Below are 18,729 nucleotides of genomic sequence, written 5' to 3'. Positions count from 1 at the left end.
TTTTGTTTTGTTTTGTTTTGTTTTGTTTTGTTTTGTTTTTCCCAATAGTTGAGTGTGAAAAATAGCTAGAGGTCTCAGAGTCATGTGTATATACATAAACTGATTCCTTCTACTTTTATCATAATACTTTTGGTCTCAGTTCTTATTTCTCCCAGACCAGTTCCTTGGTTTCACCCTAAACATATATTAAACTTCCAGTGACCTGCCAAGGTGGAAAAGAAGTTGCTGGCCTAGAAGTAGGGGATTTAGGAATCTTACTACTTGTTAAACAGACTATCAATCATCCCTTCTTATTTTAGTGCCCTTTTTCTTTCCTCTTATTTCCAGAGGTACTTGGTACCACAATTTCCTTATTCTTTTAGTTATTCAACTTGTGTAAATCAGATTGGTCCTTAGCAGTCCCTACTGTTGGTCTAGGATTAGTGTTCTTGGTTCTCATAAATTGGTTAATGCTGCCACCTTCTCTCCGATGGTTCTTCATCTTTGTACATTTATATATATATTTTAATTGTTTTTTTTTTTTTTTAGGTTTTTGCCACAGGGGGCATGTATTTACCAAAGAGAGAAAGAGAGAGAGAGTGAGAGGGAAAACGAGAAATCACTTCCTAGGGGGAATACCATGCCTCAATCTCTTCTCCTCCTGGAATTTTGGGCACTCACGCAAATGTGCCTGGTATGATTTTCAAGCTGCAAGGTCCAATATATGACCCATAATCAGCCATGATGGGAGTCTAGTCTTAACCACCATTCTACCTGCTGGTCTCCATTTATGTCTTTTTATTAAACACCTTCCAGTGAGAATGTATATATAGATTCAGTCCATCATTTTTACTAGCAGCAATTACTCTTTAATTAAGAGACTTTATAAAGATCATCTAAGTAAAAAATGTCTGCTAGATCAAAGAGAAAAAAACAGTATTATATGAAAAATTGTGAGTATGTAGTTTGGGTTGTTTTTGCTAGGTCATCTCACATAGAATTGGGAAATCTGACTTTTAGCCTTGCATCAAAGGTGAGCAGATAGTTATTGGCTAATTAGAAGTATACCACTCTGGGGATGGAAGGTGGCTTGGTGGTTGAAGGTGCTGGACTCCCACATGGTTGGGTCCCAGACCTGGGAGCTTGCTTTCTCACTTTCCATGTCTCTCTCCCCTTCTCTCTCTCTCTCTCTCTCTCTCTGTCCCTATCTGCTCAAATTAAAATAAAAAGAATGAATAAAATGAATAAAGTTAAATAAAGTAATTTTTTTAGGAAGCATGCCACTCTGCTATGTGGTATTAGAGTTAAACCTGGATAAATGTGATGCAGATATCAAGCTTGAAGGTTGCTAGGGAATTATTTATTTTTAAAAGGACACCTAGATAAAAATACAGACTTTTCTTCTTACATTCCTACCTGCTTCATAAAAAATTAGATTTAGTTCTTAGTAGTTAACACATTTTCTTTCTTCTCATCTATACAAGTTAACTTATCTTTACATGGGCTTGACAGAAGCACAATTTACAATCCCACATACCTATCACTTGAACAATAAGCAAAAAGGAAAATGAATTCCACCAAAATTGATTTGATGTTGTGGGTGAGAGAGACAGTTTTCAGCCTTATTCTCTGCAGTGTGCTGACTTTGTAAAAAAGATCACCTTTAACTGTCCTTCAGGTCAAGAGAAGACAAAAATCTTTACTAGGAAATTTTTGAAGTGCCTTAAATGGGTACATAGAACTTTATGGCTGAGATATCCAATGGCTATTATGACTAAAAATGACTAAAAATTATAAGGTATATTAAGATATACTCTAATAAAAATGTGTGTGTGTGTGTGTGTGTGTGTGTATAAAATAGGATTTAAAAAAAATTGTTTGTTATTGAGATAATCTGGAGTAACTTCAGAGATAAACTGAGCACTATAACAGACTTGAAGAATAAATAGAATTTTCGAACGCATTATTATAGGGGAACAGAATGTTTATACCAACACTCAAGGCAGGAGAAACACAAGGTATTTTTTATGGTTAGTCTCTTTAGAGTACATTTGAATACTGGGTGTCAGGCTGAGAAAGGAAATTAAACTATACAGTGAGAGATTTTAAATTTTTTTTACTTTTTTTTTTTTTTTGAGATGTTTTTCGCTATAGGGCGCGTGCGCTCGCCAGACAGACAGAGAGAGACAGAAAGCGAGAAATCACCCCCCAGGGGGGATGGTCAGACCACAGTCCCTTCTCCTCCATTCTCCTCTCAGGATCTTGGGCATGCATGCACACGTGCCCGGTGTGAGTTTTAAGCCACCGGGTCTGGGACGCGAACCGCCGTCGACTACGTGGAAGTCCAGCGACATAGCCATTACGCTAACTGCTGGTTCCCACAGTGAGAGATTTTAAATTTTGAAATGAGAATTTAATTGTCTGAACAAATGGGGAGTTGAAAGCTTTAGAGGAATGAAATGAAATTTTTAAAGATGTCATCCTTTAAGTAGTTTGAATGGCAGTAGTGTCTATTGAATATTGTACTTAAAGAGAAGAGGTAAAGGTTCTCTGTAGCTAGTGACTCCAGTGTATGACCTTTATGTTTCTCTGGAGGAATACCGTGGTGAGCTTTTCGTTGCCTGTGTCATGTGGTATTGATAGAATTGAATGTTAAGTATGGGAAAAGATTTCTCATGTTCTCAGTCCTATGCTAATTGTTTTGAGGAGTATAAAATAAGTCAAAGACTTGACATTTTTCATGGAATATAGAGAATAGCAAGTTTGTTGGGGGAGAATAAAACTCCTAAATACTTGGATCAGATAAAGCCAAACTGATACTTAACTACAAATGCGAGTGGGAGTTAAAAGTTGGCAAATGGCCTCATGACCTGGATTAGCTGATGGAGGGTTTAGCTCTTTAACTGATTTGAAGGATGGATGAAATTGTGCTGGGAACAAAGTGAATCAATAAGAATGAAGATTTGGCAAGAAAGAATGCAGGGACAATGAAGAACCTGTTCCAAAGAAGTTATGAGCTGGTACTGGTAGATAGTAAGAAGCAGGTGAGGTACCAATGTCAGCCCAGTCATAGAGGACCTTGAGAGATGTGCCAGGTAATTTGGAATAGGAAATAATAAGATTTAGAGGGCTCTTTAGTGGAGATTTATACTATAAATCTCAGGAAATTTAGTCTAGCAGCAGTACTCATAAATTAGGAATAGAAAAAAACAGAAATGAAAAGGAGCCTAACGTACTATTATAGGCAATAGATGTGAGAGATTGGAATATGTAGTCACTGACAGTAGGAATGGAGAGGTGGAATACAAATGAAAGGAATAATTTGTTGGAAGAATAAGAAAGTAGTTCACATTAAATTGCTAGAAACTGGAAGAAACAGAATCAACAGTTAGTTCACACATAATGATTAGGCAGATTAGTGGAACTTATTTCTGCAGAGGAAAACAGGACTGAGAAAGAACATGATAAGATTAGTCTTAAACATACTGAATTTTAGTTTATTAACTAAGAAGCAAAAGGCACATTTTAACCTATGAGATTGGAGCACAACTGAGATGTTCAGACTAAAGGCTAAGACTTGTTACTTATCAGCATATTATAGAGACAGGACATGACTTTAAAGCCTGTTTTGTTTGATCCTAAACTGCATAATCTTTGCTAATCAATCTAATTTTCTTAAATCTTGGAAAAGGCAAAAAAATAAACTTAACAGCCATTTTATCTAATGTACCAGACAGTACTAGATAATTCCTTTCATGTAATTTTATTCCTGAAAAGAGCTTTCCTATGAAGTAGGTGCTTTTCTCATCTCCATTTTACATTTCAATCAATAATCTGAGTATCGGGGAGATTATATGACAGGACCACACAGCTAAAAAGTGAAAAAGCCAGCATTTGACTATCTCCAGAGCCAGTGTTTTTAAACAGTTATACAATACTGTTTTCACATTGAAGGAGGAAATAATAAGATTTCTTACCTCACTACACATGCTTCATCTACTCTTATAATTAAGCTGTGTATTAAGTGCTCACTAAGTGTTACACTGTGCCAAGTACTTTTATGTATTATTTTATTTAATCAGGCACAAACCTTTGACGTTGGCACTGTTAATGTTTACATCTTACAGATGAAGAATCACACAGGGTTTAGTTGTTTGCAAAGTTATGTGGGGAGAAATAGCAGAACAGGGATTTAATACTTAATTTTATCAGATTTCAGATACTGTGCCATTTTTTATTCTTAAAGTCATTTTGAGGATTAAATAATTAAATATGTTATTGTAGCTTCAAACAGTGTTTAGTTACTACTGATAGTACTAGCAGCAGCAGAATAGCAGAAAGGTGATGGTTGAAGCAGTGGATTACATGAGCTATGAGTGGGGATACACTGAGAAATAACATATGATAGAGGGAACCATGAGGGACTGTTAATATCTTAAGAATAGCAGGAGGAAAAGGAATCAGAGATACATTAAGATAAGTTAGAAAATACAGTAATGTGGAAGCCTGAGTAAGGTAATCACAAAGACTTGAGACATGAGTTTCATTACATGCTGCATAATTTGGAAAAGGATTAGGCCGTTGAACTCTCCCAGCAAACTCTACTCATGCTAAGAACTCTAAACAGAACCCACCATTCATCCAATTTCCCAAGTCAGAATGCTGGGAATTTTTCTTAATTTGCTTTTAACTTCTATTGCAGTCCCCCCATTCAATTAAGTATTCATTTTGATAGGGTTTGAGATGCTCTACCCCAAAACATGGCACCATGCTATTCCAGGAAACAACAGAAAAAAGGAGATTTCACTTTGACCTTTTCTCACCATTCTCCCCTGAAGCAGGCCATAAAGGAATTCTCTGACCTTAACCTAACACCAGCTATAAGACCTTCATTCCAGAGGGGTCCTCCCCATACAGAGAGGAAAGGAATGTCTTCTGAGCAATGGTTTAGGAAAGAAAGAATCTGAACAAACAGTCCTTTCTTTGTTCCACCAATTTATTACCATTAGATCATACCCTTTTGTTTTCCAATCATACTTCTACATGACTGTCCATAAAAACAGTTTTCCCTGTTTCTGGGTCTTCATTTCCTTATGAAGGCTTCTTCCTTGTCACATAAAAGTCAGCAAGTAAATGTGTCTGTTTTTCTTTCATTGATTCTTTTTGTCATAGCGGCCTCAGCCATGAACCTAAAAGTCTCTTTCAAAATATCTGCTCGCTCTTCTTTATCTCTACTGCTACTTTCCATCTCTGAAAGCTTCACCTACTTTCTAAGTTCCTCCAGCAATATCTCACTTATTTTTGCTTTCAGACTTACTCCCTTCCAGCCCATTCTCCATTGTATAGTCAGAATGATGGTTCTATAATACAAATGCAATCAGGTCAGTTTTCTGTTTATAACCTCCACATGAGTTCTCACCTTAGGATCATGACTTAGCATGTCTTATGAAGCTCCATAAGATCTGTCTTCTTTCTTTGAGTCATTGGGAAAGTTATGATATGTTTTTCTACACAAAAACGTGTCATGACTTTTCTGATGACACAATATTTATCAACCTCATCTCACCACTATTGTTCATGTATTTATACTCTATCTGTGCCAAATTTTTCAGTTTCTAGTATCTGTGAACACATGCTATTTCTTCTAAAGCACTCTTCTCTCCTGCATTCTCTTTCTTCCCTCCACCTTTTCCTGGTTAACTCATCCTTTAGACCACAGTTTATGATTTTCCTTCTTTTATAAACCTTTTTTTTTAATGTTTAGGTGCTCTTCTTTACACATTCACTGCATCCTATGTTATCTTCCAAAGCAATCACTACCCTTATTATATTCCTCATTTAACGTTTTTTCTATATCTCTAGACAGTAAGCTATTTTATTTAGGATCTATGTCTGCTGTCATTGTTATCCCCAGTATCTCAAACAATGTTTAACCTATAGTAGATATTCAATAGATAGTTCTTGAATAAATGCTATGAATGAATTTATGCAGCATGAAATTGTCTTGTATGTCAAGAATACCATTTTAAAAATGAAATCGTGGTGGCTTTTATAAACTTTATGGTTTCCTTGGGTTGAGAGTAGAAGATGAAGTGTAGTTTTCTTTAGCTTTTTTTAAAAAAAAAAAGTATATTTCAAAATGACTAGTAGAGGAGTGAAGGTGATTTAAACAGAGAAAAATCTTGATTTAATAAGAAATTCTCACAATTATGGTTACTAAAATTCTATGAAAGGATAAAAAAATTAAACAGAAAAATCATGATGCTCTTAACCTTTTTACTTGAATAATCAGTAGCATTCAAATGGATTTATTATAAATATTAATATATGCCTATATAAATAAGTATGCCAGAACAAATAGATTCATATAAGTGATTTCCTTTTCATTATCTTAGAATTCATTTTTCAAATGCTGAGAGTCCAAGGCATTTTTTAAGCCACAAAATGACCCAAGTCAGCCACTTCTGTTAAAATATTTTTTAAATAATTATTTTATTTTTTATTAAAATTTGACCAGAGAGAGAGGGGAAGTGAGAAAATAACCCAGCATATCCAGGACATGAACTGCAGTGGGTCATGTGGGAGTCCATTACCTTAATCACCCTGCCACCTGCTAGTCGCCCAATTTTTTATTTTTAAACTTACTTTTACAGTCTTAAATTGCAAAGCAATATCTACCTTTTCCAAAAAGTTTAAAAGAGGAACCAGCAGATGGCATAATGGTTACATCATTGGATTCCCACAATTGACTGCGGTTCAAGTCCCGGACTCAGTGGCTTAAAAACTCACACCAGGCATGTGTGCATATGTGCCCAAAATCCCAAGAGAAGAATGGAGGAGAAGGTATTGTGGCATAGCCATCCCCCCCAAGTGGTGATTACTCACTTTCTTTCTCTCTCTTACTCTGGCAAGTGTACACGCCCTATAGCAAAATTTTCTCTTAAAAAAAGTATAAAAGAGAATGTACCATAATTTAGATACATGTGAAACAATTAGATGCTTTCATACAATGAAAATTATATTATGAAATAAGTAAAAAAGCTCTCGTTGCTTTATAAAAAATAATTCAGCTGGTTAAAAAACAGGAACATATTTCTTAACCAAGCAAACTACAGACAAGATAGCAAATATATTCATCTTATTCAGTGACCATCTGGTCTGTATCATTTTCTGTGAAACATTCCCCAAATAGTTAAAAACAGGAGGAAAAAATAGTGACATCACAGATTGCAATGGCTAATGAGATAAAGAAAACATTGACTGTCAGGTGTCAATTTTACTCACTGTTTTAAGTTTCCAAAAATAGGGAATTTTTGTCCTCTATTTCTAGTGTGTATCTGTGAGTAGAGAAAAAGAAGCTGGCAACTTTCTTCTCCCTTTTCCCTGGTAATTTCATTGGGGAGTGGCTGATGTTTCTGTTTCAAATTAGACCTGTCAGTGCATGGCCCACCAGGTGGTTCCGTGGGAACATTCAAGGATATCCAAACCATGGAGTGGATACAGCCAGTCAGTCATTGAGTATGTGTGCTGCATGCTGCTGGGAAGGCTTTGTGAGAAAATCTAGGAAATTTGGAAACTGATAGCTTCATAATATAAAAGTTATGCATGAAAGACTTAAATTCTAGAGGTATATAGCAATGCAGTACAGAAATAGAAGTCCCACGGCAGTAAAAAGAATGATTCCTGTAAGCTGAAGAGAAGTAGAGTTCATGTGGGTTTGTGTTTATCATTTTATAAGGTTTAGTCTTTTCTTATAGTTATTCAAGGTACTATTCAATCTATTTTATTTTATCATATTAGCTTTATATGTTTATATTCATGTGAAGGATGGGACCAAATGGCTAAAGTCTTTTAGACTGTCTGTTTTAGAAGCTTGGATTTTATTGAGTAGGCAATGGTCAGCCTCCAGAAAACAGTATTAAGGAAAGTTAGTGTGGTGATAAGATGTAGAACAGATTGTGAAAGGTGAAAATAAATAAGGAAAATAAGAGATGATTATAATAGTTGAATTGCACAGTGATTAGGCAGGGTGTTAGAACAGAGGAGACTGTGTACTACATCTTGTCACTGACATTCTAGTGTATAGAAAGTGGTCTGGCACTTAATAAGTACTGAGTGAACATTTGTTGATTAAATAAATTTATTGAAATTTTTAATGTAGGCTATGTGACAGATAGAAAAGGATGAAGTTAAGTTTTACTCTGATACTTCAAACTTGATTGAACCATTACAAAAATAGGACATAAAGCAGGGAAAGAAGTTTTTGAGGAAAAAAAAAAGAATTTGTGTTATGTGTTGAATTTGAAACAGTGCTTTCAAATACAATGTTCAGTAAGCATTTGGGAGGACTAATATGAAAGAGGTTGGTAGCTAGAGTTTTTGATTGGAAAGTTACTTGCATAGAAGTAATAGATATAGTAGTGGTCATGATCTTTAGTAAAAGGAGTTTGTAGATAAAAGAACAGAAAGCCTAAGGAGAAATCTGTCGTCTTGCCCCATCCCCAGACTTTGGTGTGATAGAAACTCATAGAAGACTTGATGGGCAGGTGCTACCAAGGATATCTCTTCTGCCCTGGCACTAATCTGCTCAATGTAGCCACAGTGTGCACTTGGTTAGGGCTCTGTGGGAAAGAACTGGCAGGCTGTACAGACTCCTTGGGTGTCCTGAGGACCCTAGCAATCTATTACGGAAGTCCACAGAACCACAAATGTTTGGTTACTTTTCTACATACACTGAAAGTTCTTCATCTATAGAAGTGTGATTTTTCTCTCTCTATTCTTCCATTAAGAAGGAAGGCAGGGCCAGCAGGCAATTAAGGTGCTAGTCTCCCACATGGCTGACCACAGTTCAAGTCCTAGACTTGATGGCTTGCTTTTTCACTTTCCCTCTCTTTTTTCTCTCTCTGGTAAGCACATATGCCCTATAGCAAACTTAATAATTGTGATAAATAAAATAAATATTTTTAAAAACTTTAAAGAATATAGTCAAATTATAGACAACCTATTAACTATTTAGTATTTTCCATTACAATGATGATCATGGAGAAAGTAATCAAAGAGAATTGCAAGAATTGAGTTTGAAGTGATTAAGTTCTAGTATATAGTAATCACAATTTTGAGTGGAAACCAAAGACAGACCTGAGAAATAGAAGGACTAGAGTTACTACTTTGGGGCCATCAGGTGTCATGGAGGTTAAGGTGGCTAGATTCTACATGGCAACCCTGTGGCTCAAGACTCAGAGCTAGCTTTGCGCAGTGGCAGTATCGTAGCCAATGAGGTTTATCCGAGGCGCGATTATTGCTAATTGAAGACTCAGAGCTAGAAGCTTCAAAACTGCACTGGATGCATGTGAGTGCATGTCCAAAATCCTTAAAGGACAGGGAAGAAGAAGGGAATGTAGCATGGCCATCCCCCTTGGAGGGTAATTTCTCACTTTCCCTCTCCTCTCTCTTTTTTCTCTGGTAAGCACACGTACCCTAAAGCAAAACTAAAAAACAACAAAAAAGTTACTACTTTCTGTGAACAGTATAGATATTAATAACACTGACACATTTTAGAAAGGTAAACTATAGATAAATAAGTATCCGTAATGCGTACACCTGGATTCTTCACTCATCTACAATGACCCTGTTACTTCCATACTCATCCTTTTGTGTTATAAGGATGCTCTGTCTTAGCAGGCTCACTAAAGAAAGTGGCCAGTATACCCTTTGGGTTTTTTTTTTTTTTTTTTTTGGAGAGATTTTTTCACTGTAGGGCGCGTACGCTCGCCAGACAGACAGAGAGAGACATAGAGACAGAAAGCGAGAAATCACCCCCCAGGGGGGATGGTCACGCCGCAATCCCTTCTCCTCCATTCTCCTCTCGGGATCTTGGGCACGCACGCACACGCGCCCGGCGTGAGATTTAAGCCACCGGGTCTGAGACGCGAACCGCGGTCGACTACGTGGGAGTCCAGCGACATAGCCATTACGCTAACTGCTGGTTCCCACCCTTTGGTTTTTGAGAAGGTTCTCTTCAGACATCAAAGAGCCATGGAGCTGACTAATAGCCAGGCAATAAGGATGAATTTTTCTCTGAGTATTTAGGTATGTTAGAGCTTGATGCTAGTAGAATTTAGAGGGTCTACAAAAGATACCTTAAGGATTCATAGTCTGACTAACTTTTGTTTCCTCAACCATAGAGACTATGAGGCTCTTTACCCACATTTCTTAACTTGGAACTATGTGTCTATATTGATGAATCAGTAATAGAAAGGGAGACAAGTTTGTGCCTATTCATTTATAGAAACAATATTGTTGTTGCATCATGATTTTATAGTGCTGAAATATGGAGCACAGTATGCATGGGAACCTTTAAGAGACCAAGGATATTGTCTTACTTACATTCAGATCTTCATCTAGCATGCCCTGGCTAATGATCATTGTTCAATAAATATCTGTTAAGGAATTGATAAAATGAATAAATGTAGAAAGATTTTATACAAACTGAAAATATTTCTAGTTATATCTAGATTTGAGTAATTCTATTCTTGAATATATTAATCTTTTGTAATAGCTGACTTTTTTAAGTGTTATTTATTTAATTCTATTTATTTATTATATTTTAATTTAACGAGAGAGAGGCAGAGAGTAAGAGAGCAGCGTGAGTTTTAAGCCACCGGGTCCGGGACACGAACCGCGGTCGACTACGTGGGAGTCCAGCGACATAGCCATTACGCTAACTGCTGGTTCCCACCCTTTGGTTTTTGAGAAGGTTCTCTTCAGACATCAAAGAGCCATGGAGCTGACTAATAGCCAGGCAATAAGGATGAATTTTTCTCTGAGTATTTAGGTATGTTAGAGCTTGATGCTAGTAGAATTTAGAGGGTCTACAAAAGATACCTTAAGGATTCATAGTCTGACTAACTTTTGTTTCCTCAACCATAGAGACTATGAGGCTCTTTACCCACATTTCTTAACTTGGAACTATGTGTCTATATTGATGAATCAGTAATAGAAAGGGAGACAAGTTTGTGCCTATTCATTTATAGAAACAATATTGTTGTTGCATCATGATTTTATAGTGCTGAAATATGGAGCACAGTATGCATGGGAACCTTTAAGAGACCAAGGATATTGTCTTACTTACATTCAGATCTTCATCTAGCATGCCCTGGCTAATGATCATTGTTCAATAAATATCTGTTAAGGAATTGATAAAATGAATAAATGTAGAAAGATTTTATACAAACTGAAAATATTTCTAGTTATATCTAGATTTGAGTAATTCTATTCTTGAATATATTAATCTTTTGTAATAGCTGACTTTTTTAAGTGTTATTTATTTAATTCTATTTATTTATTATATTTTAATTTAACGAGAGAGAGGCAGAGAGTAAGAGAGAGAGAAAGTGAGAAAGTAACCCGCCAGGTCCAGGACTCAAACCACAATTGGCCATGTGGGAGTTATGCCACCCGCTGGCCCCAGTAATATGTTGATTTGTTGATTTTAAAAAGCAGCTAACATTATTTTTACCAGGGACTAAAAGAATCATTTCTATTTGATAATAGTCATGCTAACTTTAATTTTAAAATCTAGTCATTTTTGGTGGTGGATCATAGAAATAATGTAGAACTTGGGATCAGCAGTTAGCATAATGGCTATGTCTCTGGACTCTCATGTAGTTGACCGCGGTTCGCGTCCCAGACCTGGTGGCTTAAAACTCACGCTAGGCACATGTGCGTGCGTGCCAAGATCCCAAGAGGAGTAGGGAGGAGAAGGGATTGTGGCGTGGCCATCCCCCATGGGGGGTGATTTCTCGCTTTCTGTCTCTCTGTCTCTCTCTATCTGTCTGGCGAGCGCACGTGCCCTATAGCAAAAACTGTCTAATAAAAGGAAACTAATAGTTCAAAGTATGCTCCCCATATGAAGAGACTATCCATTAAGTCCAAAAGGTGAAATTTGAAGGTTTACTTGGTGGGAAGTTGTGGATGAGAGATTAGCGAAGAATAGAAAAGAATAAACTCTAGCTGGCAGAACAGAGAAATACCCCTGGCCCCATATCCCCATGTTTTTATGACAAAGCAGAGGCTAATATAATTTAATACGGTAAAGTAGCCTGTTCCTGTTATCTCTTTCCATAAGGACCAGCTCTCCTAAGTAGCTTTACTGATTTCTACTTCATGACCCAATGTGGTGGAAATTTATCTACTTCATTCTTTGGAGTTGTAGAGCATACTACTCAGTTTTCTTTCCCTTACTTTTCTTGCTGTTTGACTTTACAGTGTCATTCACATTAGAGTAGCAGAATTTTTGCAGACCCATGCTTTAAATCACTAGGGCACATAGTCAATGGTTGAAATTTAATGGATTAAAAAATGGCAGTATAATCTTGAAATAGCTAAATAAATGTGTAACTATGCACATAAAACTGAAGACTTGGGCTATAGTCCCAGCACTTGTAGTAACACAATATCAAAGGAATATTTTGGGGCTATGAGGAATTTGGGCTTAGACAGGCTATAAGCAGATAAAGCTGTGACATTCAGAATAGCTATGGAAGCATAGTGGTAGAGCCTCCAGTGAGCTGAAAGATTCCTAGTGAGAGTGTTCTCAGCACTGATGTCAGCCATGTACGAGCATAATAGGAGGTTTTTTTTCTTACTCTTCATATTGGAACATTCAAATAGTATGTTTATATTTAATGCAAATCATAGTTTCCTTTGTTTCTTTGCTGGCCTGCTTGATTTTTTTTTTTTTCTTGAGAGAGATTTTTGTTCTAAGGGCATATGTTCTCACTAAAGAGTAGAGACAGAAAGACAGAAAGCAAGAAATAGCCCCCGACCCTACCCCTCACAGGGAGAATATCCATGCCACAATCTTTTCTCCTCCATTGATCTTGGCATATACACATGCGCCCAGTGTGAATTTGAAGCCACAGGGTCCAGGACTGGAACCACAGTCAACTACATGGGAGTACAGCGGTGTAACCATTACGCCACCTGCTGGTCCTGCCTGTTTGTTTGACTTTCAAGTTCAGGTTTGATTAGACAATTTTGTAAGTTATCCCAACCTTCTTAGAGTTAGACTTTCTTTTTTTCTTTAATTTGCCAGTGGGTATGTATACTCACTGGAGAGAGACAGCAGAGAGACAAAAAGATGAGGAAAATGAGAAAGCACACCCCCATAATGGATGTTCATGCTGCTGCTTCTCCATTTCTAGATTTTGGGTATACATGCCCAGTGTGTTTCAAGTTGTTGGGTGGGGACTCAAACCACGCAACTGACCACGTGGTATCCATCCTCCTTAACTACCAGCCAACCACTAGCCTAACTTAGACCTTCTTAGGATGGTAGTAATAATAACCTAAAGCATAATAATCATGTAAGTGATTTATTTTTGCTCACAGGCCGAAGAAAAGGCCTTAGATTACTTTCTTTGTGTCCTTGATAACTTCTCTAAACAAGATGTATTTTTTTCCATTCCACATAAAGGCCAAAGAGTAGGGATAGCACAATTTGGCTATACAGATTCTCATTTACTGTGTAAGGACTTTGCCTTCCTTTAACTCTAAAGCAAGTGTCATTCTTAAAATTCATAATAAACTTTTTAAAAAGTTTTGTCACTATAAACAAAAATGTTGGTATTTTATAAATTTTTGGAAAGTTTGGGGATTATTAACAACCTATGCTTTATGACAGCATTTTTGAAATGGCTTCAACATGTTTTAGGCAGAAATACAGTCACTTTCTTATAACTTACCATCTATTTTGGAATTAAAGTTTCCCACATAGACTTTTTTTTTAGGAAAAAAACAGTTAGTATCAGGTAAGTATTTTTGCTTTCTGATTTAAAGTTTCCTGTTCAGTTTTTATGTTTTTCTATTTTCAGCTTTCTAAGAAGTATGGAGTCCATGTTTGTGGAGAAGGTGGAGAGTATGAAACATTCACTTTGGATTGCCCTCTATTTAAGAAGAAAATAATTGTGTAAGATATCATTTCAGCATTTTCTTCCCTTTCCTTAAATTTAAGTGATGGAAGCAACTTAACATTAAGCTTGAGGCAACTTTTGTTGGGAGAAATAGAACATGTCCTCTAAGTTCACAAACACTCAATTTGTTTAATACCAGTGAAGTCGTCTGAATACCTAAATCAATACCTGACAAGACGAGGCCTTCATAGAAGGCTATAAACTTTTTAGACATTGCACTTTCGTTTACTTGCTGATTATGGCCTGCAGTAAAACTGGTACCTACATACTGACACTTTTATCCTTTCATGAAGTGTGAATTGCCTGTATTATTTATCTTTCATTACAACTACATTTGATAAACTGCCACATTGGTAGCCTGTGGGTTCCATTAACTCCATCCTCTTTCCCCCCCCTTTTTTTTTTTGGCTTTAACAACTTAGAATGGTAATGCTCAACATTTTTCTTCAGTTATTTGGGGTTATTTTTACATATTTATTTTACTTTTAAATGAATTCAGTTTATGACTAGTAGTGTGTTCTTTTTCATAAATTCTTAAATCTGGTATAGTAAAAAACAGGAAGTTTCCATTTGTTACATTATTATCCAGGTTCTAATTTATGTCACTCTTCTCATATATTAAGAGAGCACTATATCTGCTTTTCTAGATGCCTATGCTTCTTGAAAAAGATTGTCAGAGTTATGTTTGATTGAATGAACAGTTTCAACATTTTCAAAACTAAGATGAGTTTTTCATACTTGTTAATAATGAGGGAAGGAGAAATCTAAGAAAATTAAAAACTGTAGCTGGATTTTCTAAATCTAAGAAAACAAGGAAAGGCATTTTCATTACCATATACAGTATTACTGTATTCTTGTTTCTTTTGTGTTCTTTTAGCTTCATTTCCATTAGCAATTAATATAAGAGAGGATGGGGTATGGGAAGAAGGAGAATGCATACTTTGTGAGCTGACCCACAGGAAAGCGCTGTAAGTTAGCATTAGAGAACTCCGAGTGCACCTGGCATTGCCAATGCCCAGGATCTGAGGCTGACTGAAGCTGGAGGTAGACGTGGTGTAGGGACCCTGTTGGGAGTATTGTCTCTCTCTGTCTGTCTTTCTGTCTTGGAAGAAATAAATAATACAATATTCAGGGAAAAAATAACAGAAGAATTTATTTGGCAAATATTTATCAAGTACCTGCTATGTTCAAAGCATCCTACTAGGCACCGCTGATATTGAAAAATAATTCTACATGCATAGTGTTGGAAGGAAGACATATCTGGGTAAAATTATGATACAAGGTGGTAAAGGATAAGAGTCTTAAGTTTGTAGATGGGAGAGATTTCTTCTTACCATAGTGATTACAAAACAATTTATGAGTGATGAATTACTTCTGTAAAATAATACCCTTAGGTTAATCAAAGAAAGCATTTGCATGCTACAGTGAAATTAAAATATAGTGGAAAACTTGGGATATATTTATTTATTAATATGATAGTAACCAGATTAGAAAAAAATTAAAAAGCAAGACCATAAGAAGACTCCGAAGAATAATACTTTTTCTGGTTACCTGACAAGTTGAGGTCCAAGAGCACACAGAAGTCTTTATGGATGACCTAGAAACATAAGAATCATACTATTCTATGCAAAATACCAAAAAGTCTGTTTGTCCTAGTATTTTAGACCAGAAAAATGAATCTTTTTCATTCTGTTTTGTAGATAAGGAAACCTAAGCCTGACAGAGATAAAACATGTGGGGAATTAGTCATAATATTAAGGAAAAGGTGGTAGGAAAGGTACCATTAGAACTCTCTGATGCCAGAATGGTATGTTCAGTGCAACTGAATAATAATGTACTGAATGGAACTCTGTAAGCTGCTGGTCTGCTCTAAAGAAGTTCTTTCTGTAATAGAAAAGATGGATGAGCAAATTAATAATACATGATAAATGCTACCTGCTGGGTGTGTACCTTGAAAACACAAAGGAAATATTCTCACTCATTTACCTATTAACCACCAATCTATTTCTGATGTTTTAAGCATATATTTTTTAATTTTTGTAGAGAGATTTTTGCTATAGGGCGCAAGCACTCATGGGAGAGACAGAGACAGAAAGTAAGAAATCACCCCCTTGGGGGATTATGGCCACACCATAATCCCTTCTCCTCCATTCTCCTCTCAGGATTTTGGGCACGCATCCGCTCATGTCCAGGGTGAGCCTGAAGCCATTGGTTCTGGGGCTTGAACCGTGGTTGACAACATGGGAGTCCAGTGACATAACCATTATGCCATCCACTGGTCTCTACTCTACTTTTTTATGCATAGATTGTACTGCACTTCAGCTTCATACCTGTGTTGATTCATTTACTCTAGATTGCTTTCCCATTTCTCCCCACTTTGCTAAATCCTTCCATTTTTAGAGGCTTTGACTGCCATTGTCTCTAGTTCTCATTCTCAGACCTGAACTGTCATAATATGTAGTAGGAAATAATAAATGTTAGCTAAATATTGTTAAATTAATTTGTCATTTATTTATTTTTATTTTCATATTGTTTCACTAACATTTATTCTTTTTTAGGTTATAATTAGATGCTATAGGCTGGTATATACTCTGATTTAGTGGAGAAAGTCTGTCATTTACTATATACAAAATTTTCCTTTCCCTTTAAAATAACAATGTCACTATCATATTTGCCTATTGCATATTTACACTAAAGTGATGGAGCAAACATACATTATGCATTCTAAAACTGTATGTAAATAAGTTATTTTATTTATAGATAGTTTTCCATATGATATGATTAAAAGATAAGTTTAGTCCCCATAACTATTTTAAATAATTGGCCATTAATAAAGCAAGATTCTGTATTTTAGAATTCAATTTGGGGACGAATTTAACAACTTCTATTATATTTGATATAATCGTGATCTGCCACAGTTAGCATATAAATAATCCTTTATTAGGAATCTCATTTCAGATGTCTGAGTCAAAAGAAATTTATTTGGGTAAGAAATACTACTAGGGCCAGAGGGGGCATAGTGGTTAAGGAGCTGGATTCCCACATGGCCAACTGCAGTTCGAGTCTTAATCCATTGACTTGAAACTCATACTAGGCACATGTGCATCTATGCCCAAAATCCTGAGAGAATGGTGGAGAAGGGATTACGGTGTGGCCATCTCCGTTGCAGGGTGATTTTTCACTCGCTGTCTCTCCAGCAAACGCATGTACCCTACAGCAAAAATCTCTTAAAAAATAAATAAATAAAAAGAAAGAAAGAAAGAAAAAAATGAATGAATGAATACTACCTCTAAGGGAGGAAAATTAAACTTTCACATGTAAAATATTTCATTACATTTAAATATATTTTAAAGTATGGACTTAATTCTTTTTTTATAATGAAGTAATTTAGCTTGGAGTGTTTCTAAAAGTTACCATGGTAAATATTTTTCCAAATTCCAGTTAACATTTTAAAAATTTTATAGGGAAGATTGATTCACTTTTCATGTCAATTAGTATGTGAACTCAATCATCTCTAGATACAAACTTGAGATAACAAAATAATTTTTTTTTTCCTGAGCAACCCTGATTATAGCCTAGCTTTCAAGAGAAGAAAACAATTGTATGTCCTCAAATGAAAGAACTCATATTACATATGTATGTGTGTGTATGTGTATATAGGTGTGTACATCTTAGTGAATGAAGAGATCAGATATAGAGAGAGAGATCTCAAAAGTATGTTTAGGTTTTTTGTTTTGTTTTGTTTACTGTGGCACAGAGGGTCTCTGTTTCTTGGGTTGACCAGAAGATATTCTGACAAATACTACTTTTAGGGTTCAGAGAATATCATGAAGCAGAGACTAGAGATTCTTGAAAGTTAAGTTTCAGCTGACAGCATATGAAACAGAAAAGAACAATATTGGCATTATTCTGTTTGAAACTATAAACTGTGTATTTGAGTCTAATCTTTCTTAATTAACTCTCCCTTTTTATAAGTAAATGAAATAATGTTAGTCAATTAGAGATTATAGATTTAAAAGAATCCATAAACATGAAATTTCTTTTATTTAGTACTTGGAATGTTAAATATTCTCTCTGGATAACAGCCTTTATTCATAATGCAATAATTTTATCAAGTAAGTCAGCTCTTTGCTATTATCTTTTCTGTTTCTAGTGAGGATAACTAACATAAAAAAGGGGGGCCTGAAGCCCTTTCTGCTGAGATAGTATTTGTTCAGGTTAATTCTAGTTTTGGTACACACCATTGTCAAGGTATTAAAATCAAACTGCAGAAATGAGGCATAATTAAGGGTCAAGGTCAGTTCCCAGGTTGAAGTCAGGAATGGAGATACTGAAATTTAATGTATGAATGAGAATGTAAACAGGAATTGAGAGATTGATCGATTGATTAGATAGAGTGCATGTGTACACATGGCAGAGAGACAGCAAAAAAAAAGAAAGGGAAGCACCTTCCACAGGGTCTGGTCACTTGACCAGCTTGTTCAGCTTCTTCCAACCCTCAGCTTGTCAGATCTTGGGCACTCATGCACATACCTAATGTGTTTCAGGCTGATTATGTGAGGATTCAAAGCAGGGTGGCCATTTGGGTTCTGGCTCCTTTTAAGCAGCACATTGGCCCAGAAATTGATGTTTGAATCTGATTGCTGAGACAAAATAGGGTCAGAATAGGCAACTCTGAAGAAAAGAGAAAGAACAATAAGATTAGGACTAACAAGATTCTTTTCTTTTTCCTCCTCTCCATTATACCTGGAGGCTTTTTTTTTTTTTTTTTTTTTTT

At 35.9% G+C, this 18,729-nt stretch overlaps 1 protein-coding gene and 1 pseudogene across 1 annotated transcript in view; both read left to right on the top strand.

The window, feature by feature from the left end:
• DPH6 (diphthamine biosynthesis 6) overlaps positions 1–18,729 on the top strand; it is a 207,003-nt gene that overhangs the window by 185,530 nt on the left and 2,744 nt on the right. Inside the window, exon 7 of the mRNA XM_006141700.3 lies at positions 13,854–13,948. Coding sequence (XP_006141762.1) covers positions 13,854–13,948 — 95 coding nt within the window. The remainder of the gene's footprint in view (positions 1–13,853; positions 13,949–18,729) is intronic.
• On the top strand, positions 9,224–9,372 carry LOC114004631 (uncharacterized; annotated as a pseudogene).

The sequence above is a fragment of the Tupaia chinensis genome, unplaced genomic scaffold (assembly GCF_000334495.1).
Source record: "Tupaia chinensis unplaced genomic scaffold, TupChi_1.0 Scaffold000062_1, whole genome shotgun sequence".
In the NCBI taxonomy this organism is placed as follows: Eukaryota; Metazoa; Chordata; class Mammalia; order Scandentia; family Tupaiidae; genus Tupaia; species Tupaia belangeri.
Note: the sequence above shows the minus strand (reverse complement) of the source record. Positions and strands in the feature narration are given on the sequence as shown.